General features: G+C 35.7%; 2 protein-coding genes and 1 long non-coding RNA gene across 4 annotated transcripts; 2 read left to right on the top strand and 1 right to left on the bottom strand.

Annotated features, from left to right (window-relative positions):
* The first annotated feature begins 455 nt into the window (after positions 1 to 455).
* LOC140857079 (protein NRT1/ PTR FAMILY 5.2-like) lies at positions 456 to 2,291 on the top strand. Its single transcript, XM_073255364.1, has one exon. The coding sequence runs from the start codon at positions 1,183 to 1,185 to the stop codon at positions 2,062 to 2,064; it is 882 nt and encodes a 293-aa protein (XP_073111465.1). The 5' UTR covers positions 456 to 1,182; the 3' UTR covers positions 2,065 to 2,291.
* Positions 2,292 to 8,652: 6,361 nt separating this feature from the next.
* LOC105044254 (MDIS1-interacting receptor like kinase 2-like) lies at positions 8,653 to 9,219 on the top strand. Its single transcript, XM_010922074.2, has 2 exons — positions 8,653 to 8,782; positions 8,891 to 9,219. Exons 1-2 carry the CDS (start codon positions 8,653 to 8,655, stop codon positions 9,217 to 9,219), a joined length of 459 nt encoding a protein of 152 aa, XP_010920376.2.
* Positions 9,220 to 10,189: 970 nt separating this feature from the next.
* Positions 10,190 to 11,297, bottom strand: LOC140857081 (uncharacterized). 2 transcript variants are annotated; one of them, XR_012140581.1, is made up of 2 exons: positions 10,647 to 11,297; positions 10,190 to 10,570 (listed from the first exon to the last, which is right to left on the bottom strand). It is a non-coding gene; the product is annotated as an uncharacterized lncRNA (long non-coding RNA). The 2 variants fall into 2 exon arrangements; XR_012140582.1 differs by having other exon boundaries at positions 10,190 to 10,459.
* Between the last annotated feature and the right edge of the window lie 2,839 nt (positions 11,298 to 14,136).

The raw sequence follows: 14,136 nt of genomic DNA, 5'->3' as shown, positions 1-14,136 counted from the left end.
TCGAAGTACTCCATCATCAATCATCCATCTACCTGCACAGATCTCAAAGTATTTTATTCTCTATCATTCACTAGTTTATATAAATCTTAAAGCATTTCATCATCTATCATCCATTTGCTTATATAGATCTTAAAGTGCTCGATTCTCTATCATTCATCCACCTGCATAGATCTCAAAGCACTCCATCCTTTGTCCTCCATCCACTTGCATAAATCTTATATCACTCAATCATGTATCATCCATCTGCTTGCACAAATCTCAAAGTACTCCATTCTTTATCATCGATGCACTTGTACAAATCTCAAAGCACCCAATTCTCTCTCATCCATCTGTTTGTATAAATCTTGAAGTGCTCTCTCTTGTGTCATTCATCTATCTGCATAAATTTTAAATCGTTCCATCATGCATCTATCATCTATCCATTTGTATAGATTTTAAAGCGTTTCATCTTTTATTATCCATCAAATTGCACAGGTCTCGTCCATCCATTTATATAAATCTTAAAATGCTCCATTCTTTATTATCCATCCATTTGCAACAGAATTCAAAATACTTTGTTCTTTATCATCCATCACCGTCAAAGATATCAAAGCAATCTATGCTTGCATAAATTTTAAAGCACTCCATCCACACCCCTTAAGAAATTAGTGGGAAGAGCAATTTTGAAATTTTATAAAAATTTAGTTATCATATGACTCCCACATGATAACATTTTATAATGAAAATAGTATCGATCATATTACAATAAATTTGAAATTTTGATGGCTAATTAACACTTTTAAATTTTTGAGGTCTAGATATAAATGATCCAAACTTGAAGATGTGTTTCTATAATTGTTTTCAAAAATTTATATGCATTCCAAAATCGAATTGACAATAATTATATATACAAAAGGATTGATAGCATAGCATTATTCCCTCAAAGGATCGATAGCGTAGCACTATTCCCTCGTCTACAAGCAGTCTGGTAACTTTCCATCTAGCAAAATTCTAATGGTCATCAAAAAAAAAAAAATCTATATGATTTAGTTAGATATTTTAGGATAGCGATTCTTAAGATTTTAAAAACTAGTTCGACTGTTAACCAGAAATATAAAGAAGGTTATTTTATTATTTTTTTCCCTAATTTTATAAGCTTTGTTTGCAAATCTAGTCCTAGTAATTTTTAACTTCCCTTTTTTCATGAACAAATGCAGATTTCTCAATAAAGCCGCAGTGAAAGATGGCTCCGACACCCCATGGACATTGTGCTCGGTAACCCAAGTGGAAGAGACAAAACAAATTATACGAATGCTTCCAATTTTGACCGCAATGTTCATCCCAAGCACGATGATTGCTCAAACCAACACCCTTTTTATTAAACAAGGTACTACTTTGAATCGCCACATCGGACCACACTTCCAAATCCCCCCAGCATGCCTTGGTGCATTGGTGACACTATCCATGCTTGTTTCTGTCGTTCTCTACGACCGTTACTTTGTAAAGTTCATGAAGATTTGGACAAAGAATCCTAGGGGAATCACACTCCTTCAAAGAATGGGAGTCGGACTTGTTCTCCAAATCATAATTATGCTTGTCGCCTCCCTAACAGAGAAAAGCAGGCTAAGCATTGCTAGAAGTCATGGACTGGACAAGACTGGGGGACAAGTTCCTGTTACCATCTTCATACTGCTTCCTCAGTTTGTGCTTATGGGAATAGCTGATGCTTTCTTGGTGGTGGGAAAGATAGAATTTTTCTATGACCAAGCCCCAGAGAGCATGAAGAGTTTGGGAACTTCATATGCTTTGACTGCTTATGGTGTGGGCAACTTCCTCAGCAGTTTTCTCCTAAAATTGGTCTCTAACATCACGAGCAGACATGGTGAAGGTTGGGTTCTAAATAATCTGAATGCCTCCCATCTGGATTACTATTATGGATTCCTTACCATCCTTAATGCCCTAAATTTCATGTATTTCTTATATGTGAGTAAGATTTTCTCCTACAAAGTGGAGCTATGTCGATCCCTTGATGCATCTGGAGACGATCGAGGGGCAACATATGCTCAGAAGGAATTGAGTACCTAAGCTAAATGCTTTCAATCTATTGTGTAGCAGATTAAAGGCCAATTAAGCCAGTTTATTTTATGACTGAAAGGAATATTTGGGAAGCTAAGGGCCGTGCTGTTTACGTAGTGGTTCTTTCCTAGGACCTGCTTGTGGAAACAAGCATAAGAAATAATGGGAGGTCAAAGATATATTTATTATGTAGATTTTCTAAATATGCGTAATACTTCTGCTTCCATATTGTTATATGATTTGTAAGAAAGTTCTACATGTTGGTAGCTTTATATCTCCTTCAATTTACAAAATGAATCTCACTCCCTCTCTAAACTGACAAAGAAAAGGTTTGTACTCTAGAGAAGGATGGATTTCCACTGTGTAAATGTCTATTCTGATATTACATATGTGATAATCCGGCCTGATGGGGCCAAAAAGCCCACAAAACCCATTTAAAAAAAAAAAAAAAAAAAAAATAGGGAGGAAGACTCCCGATCGGAGTCTTCCTCTTCCCCGATTCCGATCAAGAATCGGAGTCCTAGGGCCACTAAAAGACCCTAGGACGAGCTCTATAAGAACCTCCCTCCTCTCCTCTAAGTGTTGATCCATTAGCCACCGACGATCGTCGGAGTTTTTCTCCGATTTTTCCGATTGAAGCCGCGGCGCTTCGACCTGTGCTCGCCGCGATTTCACGCCGGTGGGGATCATCGGAGATTGTGGTAAGACCTCCTTCCTCTTCCCCTCTTCTCTCCCTTCTTTTCCGTGCCTGTGAGCACGATGGCCGGCGACGGGTGTCGCCGAATTTTGTTGGAAAAGAAAACCCCCTGTTCACGCCGCTTCTTTTCTCTGATTTTCCGGCACCGACGGTCACGCCGACCGCCGGCTCTGGCCTCTCCGAACCCGGAAGAGTCATCCGTTGCCGCCGGCCACCGCCGGGCATGATATGGCCGTGATCGGCCGGTCAAGGCATGGGGCCTCTAGGTCCCCTATTTCGGCCCAATGAAAGCCCGGGAAGAAGAAGAAGAGAAGAAAAGAAAAGAAAAGAAAAGAAAAAGAAAAAGGAAAAAGAAAAAGAAAAGAAAAGAAAAGAAAAAGAAAAGAAAAGAAAATGCAAAATAGAAAAAAAAAATAAAAAAAAAATAAGAAAAGAGAAAAATTTTCTCTCTCCCCTCTTTCTCCCTCTTTCTCTCTCTTTCTCTCTCTATTTTCTCTCTCTAAAAAGAAAAGAAAAAGAAAAAGAAAAAAAATATATATATATATATAAGAATAATAATAATTAAAAAAAATACATGTGAGAGAAAGTTTCTCTCATTTCTCTCTTAAGTCTTTCTCTCTCTAGAATTGGACTTTCTCTCTCTACCTTCTCTCTCTATTTTCTCTCTAAATTTTCTTCCTATTTTCTCTCTCTAGACCTTTATCTCTTTTTATGGATTTCGTCTCTCTAGGGTCATTCTCTCTCTGATTGCATCACAGACCCTAGGATAAACTTGAAATGAAAATATGATGATCTGAGACTGCTCCAAAATTCGTGCAGTAGATTAGATCCTGATCCGATCTTTCTTCGAAATTGATAACATCGATCATGGTTAATCCATATTAAGTCATCCTGATATAACCTCTGATGATCTCAATCATGATTGCCATTTTTGAAAGATACGAAGATTCTCTCTCCACTTTCTCTCTCTACTTTCTCTCTCATGACCGACTTTCTTTCTCTAAAAAAGGTCTATGAATCTTGTATCGAGTCATGCCTTCATCTTTTAGAAGCTCATATTGACTCTAACAAGATGATCCGAAGTTGCTTTGATATCCGTGCTGTATGTCAACCTCATTTGATCATATCAAGGATCTTTCAAATTCATTATTAAAGAATCCTATTGATTGATCTTGACCTTAATTCGATCTGTGCTTCACGATTTCTTGATCAAGTCACTTAAATCTGACCCTCAGATCAGAGACCCTGAATTGCCCTGGTATCTGGATGGACCGACACATCCGGACAACAATCCTCTTTCTTTATGATTTAATCTTATTATATTTATGGAATAGAAATTGATGATGATTTGATATTTTAAATAGGATTAGCTGATTCTTCTAACGAAGTCTGAAGATCTAAGATGAACGAGGTAAGTGGATCTTATGCTCCTTATTTATTTTTAAATGATCATATTTTTATGTAAAGAATTGCTATTGATGAAATCATAATTTTTCATAAAATAAGGATCGGCATATGTGATATGAAAAAATATGTTTTATTATGAGCATTGATTTCATGAATATGTCTTATGAAAATAGCATGATTATGAAGTATGAATTTCATTGTTTTTTCATCTATGTATATGTATGCTTTAAGAAAAAGATATGATGATTTCAAAGGCTCTCAGATGGCTATGAATGAATTCCTTCGGGAAGGTCGACATCCGGAACTAGCATCCACACGAAACATGACCCTGCCAGCGGGTATAAAGTTGGCACATGAATTAAGAACTCTGTCGATTAAGAAACATGGCCCTGTCACGGATATAATAGTGACCTTAGCACGAATATCTGTGAGCAATATTTTGAAACATGACATGAATACAAAATGAAAATGATTTACGATTCATGATTATGAAATATACATGATTTATGCATGCATGATGAGTTTATGACTTGTTTTGTTATATGCTCTATGAAATGCTTTATTTTGCATTATCTGTTATTTTTTAAATATTACATTATCATGAAAAACTTATGCTTGATCCGATAAGGAAACGCAAGTTTTAGTTACTGGGCTAGTGTAGCTCATATTCTTTTTTTTTTTTTTTGAACAGAGAAATAAGGTTAGGATCGGCAAAAGGAATTCAAGTTTGAAGATCGACATAGCAAGCTGAAAAATTTGACAACAGAAGTTTAATTTATTTTATAATCATGAATTTGTAGTTATTTATGAATGTTGAGATTCGGATTAGTACTTGCTTTTGGATTTAGATGCTCTGAACCAATATTGGTTCGATTATTTGATGAATAATAGAATTGAACTTTTTTTTATTTGACGGATTTTAGATGATTATGATGGATTGGCTTCGTGTTATCGTGGGCTCCATCCCTCGATAGCATGGCCGTGTTATGTCCCGGATTTGGGGTGTGACAACATATGCTCAAACTTGTATGGAAGAAAGATTGGGTTGCTAAACTAAACGAGATTCCACTATATTTTTTGTGCCTCCATGAAAATACACTGCACTTATCTGAAAACAAATATTTATCAACTCATTCTTCTTCTAAAGCATGCTTAAACAAATATTTATCAACTCATTAATTTACTCCATTGTAGTAAATTTTTCTTGGGAAAAAAAAAAAAGGAAAGGGGGAGATACTTGTGCTAAACTGATCTAAGGGATTGAATTTAGAAAGAATAAAATATAGCATTCTTTAGTTTGGTAGGTGATGTCCTAGTGCGACTTTATGCATGCAGTCAATGCTTGGTTTGCTGATACAGAAAGTCTATAAAGCAGCCAGTCGTGCGTTAAATTGTGAGTGTTTTAGGGGATAAGTTGTTGCAAAGCTCTTGATGAATGAGTCAATCTCTCGGCAGTAGTCCTTTGTGATTCCATTTTTATTTTTTTTTTCTTTTTTCAAGAAAAATGGAGCCTCTGTAGTCGGTTAGATGTATTATGGGTTTGCCTCAACAAAGCCTATTTGTTTGCTAGTTCTCTTTTTCTTTTGATTGCTGCTTACAAGTCCCTTGTTCACTCATTTACTTTATTTTAAATAGCTCAATGGAAAGAAGAATTGAACTTTGGTGGGTGCTGGTGTTTTCCGGATTCGCTTGGCATCCGGAGGTTGCATACCTGTTTTGTTAAGCAACTGATGGTAAGACCAAACAGAGAAGTTTTTTGGAACTGTCCCACCACCATATTCGCTTATCTTTTACGTTGGTGATGTGCGTGTTTCTTGGAGTTGTTGGTAGAGAGGGTTCGAGGCATTGACTACATTATTGAATACTTAATCTACTTCGGTTTCTTCTCCTCCTGATTGAAAGCCCCTGGGAACAAGGAGAACCAAGCTGAGCATTCTAAGCACCAAAGAGGACCACAAAATAAGCTGAGAGAATCAAGGCAATCTAGCTAGGTAAACCTTTCTTGAAGGAAAGATGGGACTATAATTAGCTCAACAAACACAGGCAAACTTCCAATCTTCCGGACCTAAGAAAATGCTCCTAATACAAGTGTGCATTGGGTATTATTTGTATTGAGAATGAGTCTTGGTGGCTGGGGCCATAGTAACTTGGTTCTATTGTGATCTAGAGGTCACAGATTCAAAATATGAAAACCATCTTTTTGTGGGCAGAGATAAGATTACATATATCTAACCCTCCTCAGATCTTACAATGATCGATGTCTCATGCACTGGGCTGCTCTTTTATTGAGTAATCTTTGTATCTTGAGAGCAGATTGCAAAATGCATGTCACAAAAGGGCAAAGACTCCTCAAAGATCATAATGTTTTGCAAAGCTATGTGTTCCCTAAGTGTTACTTAAATATATCAAAAGAATAAAAGAAATACAAGAATGAATGCAGCCTAAGTTCTTCCACAATTTCTTACATCAGAACTCTCCTGTTTACTTTTAATTCCCAGGTCTCTCCTAAAGAACATCATGATCTTTTGGTAGACACCAAGCTATTAGAAGAGTCTTAGCTGGATAGGTGTCGAATGATCCAGTAATCAACCTAGAGACTCTGAATTAGTTGACTTCTCCCAAAAATTTTTGGGCACCAATCCCCTGACCTAGACCCATCAAACATTCCTAGAAACATCCTTCACACCTAATCTAATGTAAAAGCTGCAGTGCGAAAACTTCATTATCCCATTAAAAATGATTTTTTGTTAAGAGTAAACAAATCCAACAAATATTATCAAGACTGTGAACCTCATCCTTTGAATTTTGTGACAGCAGAATGTTGACCAGATGAATGAAGCATCACTAAAAGCACCCTTCAGAACTAATTAAAAGCAGCAGCATGGATACCACAACATCTGAGAACACCAGCAACACCATGGTTGCACCAAGATGCTTCTCTCTTCTTGCTTTTCCTCTAATCTTAAGTCTTGCCATCTCACTCTTTTCCAATGGAACATTTGCTGAATCAGAAGCTGAGGCTCTTCTTCAATGGAGATATACTATTTCCAATCGATCGCTCAATTCTTGGTCACTTGCTGATGTTAGCAGCACAAGCCCATGCAACCGGACAGGAATTACTTGCAACAATTTTGGAAGAACCATCGGGTTAAGCTTACCAAATCTCAGCTTGCACGGTACGCTAAATAACTTCAGCTTCTCCTCCTTTCCGAGTCTCGCCCACCTTAATCTAAGCTTTAATGAACTCTATGGGTCAATACCACCCGGCCTTGGTGCACTTACAAATCTAAGTACACTTGACCTCTCCTCCAATATGTTCGGTGGTGCCTTACCACTTTCACTTGCAAGTTTGAAAAGCATGGTCTCTCTTAATTTAGCTGCAAATGATCTCACTGGTCATATACCCCCATCACTGGGTAACTTAACAAGCCTATCATATTTATCACTCTCCGATAACCATTTTTATGGTTCAATCCCATCTTCCTTGGGAAACTTGGCTAGGCTGCTCCATTTAGACCTCTCTATGAATCAGATCTATGGTCCAATCCCACCAGAAATATGGAGTTTGAGAAATCTCAGTGCACATACACTTTTCATGAACCACCTGACTGGTTCGCTCCCTCCAGCTACTGGTAACTTGAGCAGTCTGACAGTGCTCTTTACATGTGAAAACAGTCTATCAGGCTCTCTGCCACAAGAACTGGCCAATTTAACAAATTTGGTTGCACCATATGTGAGTCCGAATCGATTCTCTGGCCCCTTACCAGAGGGATTATGTTATGGCAGTCCCCTGAAGTTCTTTACAGCAGATAACAACCAATTCATAGGCACCATCCCAAAAAGCCTTACGAACTGCACTAGTTTAACGAGGCTAAGGCTTCACAATAATAAGTTCACAGGCAACATCTCTGAAGCATTTGGACTGTATCCAAATCTACGATATATCGAACTCAGTTCCAACAATTTCTATGGTGAAATCTCTAGGAACTGGCAATATTTACAAGAGTTAACAATAATAAAAATGTCTAAGAATAGGATTTCTGGAACCATTCGATCTGAGCTTGGGGGACTGACTCAACTAGGGGTGCTTGACCTTTCTCTGAACCAGCTATCAGGGGATATTCCAAAAGAGATAGGTAAACTGGGCCAGTTATACAACTTGAGCTTAAGTGGTAACAATTTGTCAGGGAGGATACCAGTTGAGATTGGAGAGTTGTCCAATCTACAAGTTCTTGACTTATCGGTTAACAATTTGACTGGAAATATACCAACACAATTGGGCAACTGCATCAAATTGCAATACTTAAAATTAAGCAACAACGAATTGAGCGGAAGCATTCCAAATCAGATGGGTAATCTAGAGCACCTACAAAGTTTACTAGAACTCACTAAGTGGGCAGATAACACCACAAATTGGAAATCTACAAATGTTGGAAAGCTTGAATCTGTCACACAATAAGTTATCGGAACTTATTCCATCCTCTTTAGGGAGGATGTTCAGCTTGTACACCATTGATCTATCCTACAATTCTTTAGAATGTCCCCTCCCAAACGGCAGAGTCTTCGAGCAAGCTTCAATAGATGCATTTATGAATAACAAAGATCTATGTGGTAAAATGAAAGGTCTGTCACCTTGGAACTCCTCATATACCAGTATGAGGCATTCAAAAAATAAGCATCATATCAAGATCATGATTATTCTAATTCCAAGTGCTCTTGTGATCCTACTAGTATCAGTTGGAGGGTTTGGTTTTTCAAAATGGAGATTGAAGAGGTTCAACATCATAAATAGCCAAGTGAGCAGCGAAGATCGGCTTTTAGAATGTAATTATGATGGGAGAATTGTCTACAAAGACATCATCGACGCGAGTGAGAATTTTGATGATAAATATTGTATTGCAGTTGCAGGATATGGGACTGTTTACAAGGCACAATTGCAAAATGGACAAGTTCTAGCTGTGAAAAAATTTCACCGATCAGAAGATGGAAGTTATTTTGATCAAGAATTTAAAAATGAGATAAAGACCGTGACGAATTATTTGACACCGGAACATTGTTAAACTATATGGATACTGTTGCCATGCTCAATGTGTTTTTCTTATGCATGATTACGTAGAAAGAGGAAGCCTAAAAACTTTATTAGAAAGTAATGATAGAGCTCATGAGCCGGATCGGCCTAAGAGACTCCAGATTATTAAAGGCCTGGCTCATGCTTTATCTTATATGCACAATGACTGCAGCCCTAGGATAGTACATCAAGACATATCAAGCAAAAATGTACCTGTGAATCATGATTTTGAGGCTGTCATCTCAAACTTCGGCATTGCTAGGGTTTTGAAGCCTGACTCTTCAAACTGGACCACATTTGCAGGCACATATGGATATGCTGCTCCAGGTAACATGTAAAAGGATCCTCTAACTTCGATTATTCTAATATGCAGATAAAAGTAGTGCTCTCTCTCTCTTTCTCTCTCATGCGCGCGCGCGCACAAATACACACAAAAAGAAGGTACTTGAATGTGCAATATTTAGAAATAGCACAATGTCGATATCATGTAGAGCCAGTTTTATCATATATATAATGATGATAATGATATAGAATCTTCTAAAGAAAAGAAAAGAAAAAAATAAATGATGATAGTGATACAGAAAAATGGTTCATATTGCTCAATCATGGCTTCAAATTACTAGAAATCAGCCTCAAAACTATGTTATTAACTATTTTACCATCAAAATAGATTATGTATGGATATGTTTCTCCACAGGGTTTTATAAAAGAGTCCCCTTTTGGAGGAAAAATTTAAGTAAAAATTAGTATTGTAATAGTATTTAAGAAATTATATATTTTAATTACCTTAGTAGGAGCACAGAGAAATATATAGAAAGGGATGTTTCTCATGTTACCATTGTTTTATTCCCAGATGAGATATTTATTTAGCTGTATTTTAAATTTCTGATCTGTCTGTAGCATAAGTAATTTCACGGAAAGTGTTAATTTCATATTGCTATCTTCCTTGATACTTCAAATAATAAATGGAAAGCAAATATCAAATAGTTCTAGTATGAGAGTTACTTCATTTAATTGATCGATGTAAGATTATCAAAGTGATTTGGCCCAATTATTTGCAGAGCTAGCTTACGCAGGGATAGTCACCATGAGATGTGATGTATAGAGCTTCGGAGTTGTAGCGGTGGAGGTGTTGATGGGAAGGCATCCGGGAGAACTAATCACCTCTCTACCTTCAAGAAGTCATGGAAACATATTCATACACGATTTATTGGATCATCGTCTCTCACCCCCTACAAACGAGCAAATGAATGATAGCACCTCAGCAATGAAACTGGCAGTTGAATGCATAAATCCTGATCCACAATATCGACCAAGCATGCAACAGATATCTCAGGAGCTTTCTGCAGGAGTATAAGCTTCTCATAATACATTCCATACAATTGAATCCTCTATAGCTAGCAAACTGAATTAGTATACCTTTGGTGGGATCAATTATTCCTTCCTTTCAGGCTTTCCTCCTTGTTCTCTGCTAGTATAGAATCCGGCAACCCACGTGCTTATCCCACTTCGCCTCCCTGAAATCCTCAACCTAATAAGAACTTCTCGTTATGTCTGAGATGGGAAGCTGCCAAAATCTAGAGTCTCGAAATTCTTCCGTATATTCAAGCGTTGATGGAGCAGAGAATGGTAACCTAGCCACTGCTGTTGCGGACTTCGTTCCAAGCGTGCACTCCACGAGTCGCGAGACCATTGAACTCCGAAGCCAAGTCTCGCTCTCGCGCATTTCATCGAACAGATGAAGAGCTTGACTACACTACTACTTCTCGCATAGCCCGCCGCCTTCAAATCTTCAGATGAGGACGGCGGTGAGGGCTGAGGAGTTCGCCGGAGAGCCGGCACGGCCACCAGAAGATCGGGAAAGGACGCAGACCCGCTGCTCAATTTGCTCGCCCCACATAACGAGTTCCTCCGTTACCTCCAAATGCGGATGTCTTTATTATCTTTCCACGTGAACTCTTCCGCATGGAGGTTTTATGCGGGAATCTCTGTTCCCTTACACAATGTTTCTTGTGCGTAAATCCGCATATGGTTTCTATGCCGATTATCCGACTCCTGATGCAAGTGTTATGCGCGCGTCCTCACAAGGGGTTTATGGTGATGCTCTGGCTATTAGCTACTGTTTTGACACAAGTGTCTCACGTTCACATGTCCGCATATATTTTTCTATGGATGCGGTTGACCAACATCTACAAAAAGTAAGCTAGCCTGATTGCAAGGACTTCCCTAGCGATTTTGCATATACCACTCAGCAAGCATATTGGGACGATTGCTTTTTACTTTCTATTTGGTACAAAAAAAAATAGATGGGAAAAAAGATGGATAGAAAAAAATAAATAAATAAGAAAAAAAATAAATAATTTTTCATTCATTCTTTCATATATTTGATGAAAAAAAGATGGATGGATGGATAAAAATAATTTTCTCCTCTGTTTGATATAGAAGAAATGAAAAAAAAGATGAATGATATTTATATAGTATTTTAACTAGATTATCTTTTGATAAAACTATTATTATTATCAATTTATAATATTTTTTATATTAAAAAAAGTAAACAATATATAAATTTATAATCATTATTATCTATAATTATATCAAAATTTAAATTTAAATTTAATTTAATTTAATTTAATAACTAATTTTATATATTAATTATTAATTATATATTAAATAATTAATTAATTTATAATTTAATTTAAATAGTCAAATAATATTATGCAAATAGTTAACCAAAACATAGTAAATAAAAATAAAAAAAATAGAAGATAATTCTAATCATTTAATTATAATTATCAAAATTATATATTAAAATTAAAATAATTAATAATAAAACTTAATAATATATAATTAATAGTATATAAAAATATATATAAATAATATGAATAAAAAAGTAAAGAAATATTATAGTTTTATCGAAAAAATAATAAGGGATAATTTTATTAATGCAAAAATCCATCTATCAATGCTTCATTCATCCTTGCTCTTCTCAATTTGAGAGGATACAAATTAGTGGACTGTGATAGGTGGATAATTCTTTCTTTTTCATCTATCATTCTTGTAATTTTTTGAACGAAATAGTGGATGGAGGTCATTCATCATTTCAATCTCATCTATCCTTTCTCTCATGATTCCAACTAAACACAGGGTTAGAGTGAGAGCAAAATCCTTCTTAGAAATTAAAGCAAGTTAAGAAAAATTAAACCACTCTAAGCCATCTGATCCCAAGGATTTAGATTTGTCTAGTGAGAACATGATTACTCTAGTTTTCTTCATGTTCAAAGGATTTACAAGTTGAGAAGGACCAATCTATGCTTCTGCAGATACAAGTTCCAAACAAAGGATGAGGGACTATCCTATAAGTGGAAAGATCTTGGTACAATTGATAAAAGCAAAAGGAATGCCATGTTCATTTTCAAATATAGAAGCTGCACCTAACCATGTTGCTTTCTAGCAAAAGCCATCTTGTGAAAAAAAAAATCTTTGTTTTTATCTCCTTTAAGCCACTATAATCTTAATCTCTGCTTTCAAAAAATTTCCCTTGCATATAGTTCATGTAAATTTCCCTTGAGAATTTTCTTGACTGAAATAAAAAATTATCCAATATTTTGCACCATAAAACTCTCTCATGTTTGAGAATTGAGAAGATAAGGCCTTACATCAAGTTCGTTCTTACTTCTTACATCTCTCTCTCCCTCTCATAGAGTACCAAGAAAGCTCCATTGATTTATTTCATTATGAATGAAATGTGTACAAGAAGTTCGAGTGAATCAAATAGACACCATCGACTTAGGAGATACAATAGAGATCCATTCAAGCCAATGAGATCTGATCTTCCAAATGATATTGTTGATAGCTGACTCAGTAGTGCATGTATATAAAATTATGCCACACTTCTAAATACTTATATACTACTATCTTATGGATGAACAGATGATCTGACAAATTTCCATTTGATATTATAATTATAAATCTCTCATCACTATATCTCCGAAAGAAAAAAGAGATACAACCAGACAATTGATACGCATCGATCTAGACATGATCATGGCGGAGCATATGACAAAGTTATGAATTTAAAAAAAAATGATAAGAGAGGGCACATATGAAATTTATAAATAATAAAGAAAAATGTATCGAGCTTCTAATTCAATTTTAAGATTTTTTTTTATTTTCTAATTCTTATAGATATATTTATTCATATTTAATTGAATTTAATATATTCAATTTATCAAAAAATTAAAAAAAATGAACGGATATGCCATGAGAAAATAGATAAATATTAGAGGAATCCCAAATAGAGGCCCTAAAGGGGCATTTGGTATGAGATGATCCACTTAGGACCAGAGGTGATGTGAGTGAAGATGATGAGATCATCATATTTGATTGCACTATAGTGATTTTAAATCATTTTCACTCTTCAGATCATCCCCCAACCCAATGATGGGATATCTATTCTCGAGATTGAGAATCCAAGATCACCCCCCAAGCAGTGATTTTAGATTGAAATATAAAGACAAAAATACTTCTTAGTTAAGCAAAATATTTGGTATATCGATATATCATTAATATATTATATCAATATTGTATATATATGATATTATATTATAGTTGATATTATATATTATGTTTATAATATATAGAAAAAATTATACGAACATCCCTTCAAGTTTATCTCAATTTCACTTATACCCCCTCAAGTTTAAAACATCTCAATTAGATTCTTCAAATTATCGAAGCGTATCAATATACCCCTTCCATCCATTTAATTGATAATGCTATTATTTTATCCTTCGAAAAGATAGAAATATCCATCCCTTCCTTCAAATGCTCCAAAGGGTATTTCAATATTTTTACTATTTATATATTATAATTAAATTATGCTTAAATTATAATTACATTATAATTATTT

Source organism: Elaeis guineensis, chromosome 4 (genome assembly GCF_000442705.2).
Source record: "Elaeis guineensis isolate ETL-2024a chromosome 4, EG11, whole genome shotgun sequence".
In the NCBI taxonomy this organism is placed as follows: domain Eukaryota; kingdom Viridiplantae; phylum Streptophyta; class Magnoliopsida; order Arecales; family Arecaceae; genus Elaeis; species Elaeis guineensis.
Note: the sequence above shows the minus strand (reverse complement) of the source record. Positions and strands in the feature narration are given on the sequence as shown.

What these genes read in the sequence shown, in the direction of transcription:
- LOC140857079 (XM_073255364.1), top strand. Translation starts at nt 1,183, where the DNA reads ATGAACAAATGCAGATTTCTCAATAAAGCCGCAGTGAAAGATGGCTCC.
- LOC105044254 (XM_010922074.2), top strand. Translation starts at nt 8,653, where the DNA reads ATGTTCAGCTTGTACACCATTGATCTATCCTACAATTCTTTAGAATGT. An exon ending in TCTATGTGGTAAAATGAAAG is followed by an intron (nt 8,783 to 8,890) that starts GTCTGTCACCTT and finishes TGATCCTACTAG; the next exon opens with TATCAGTTGGAGGGTTTGGT.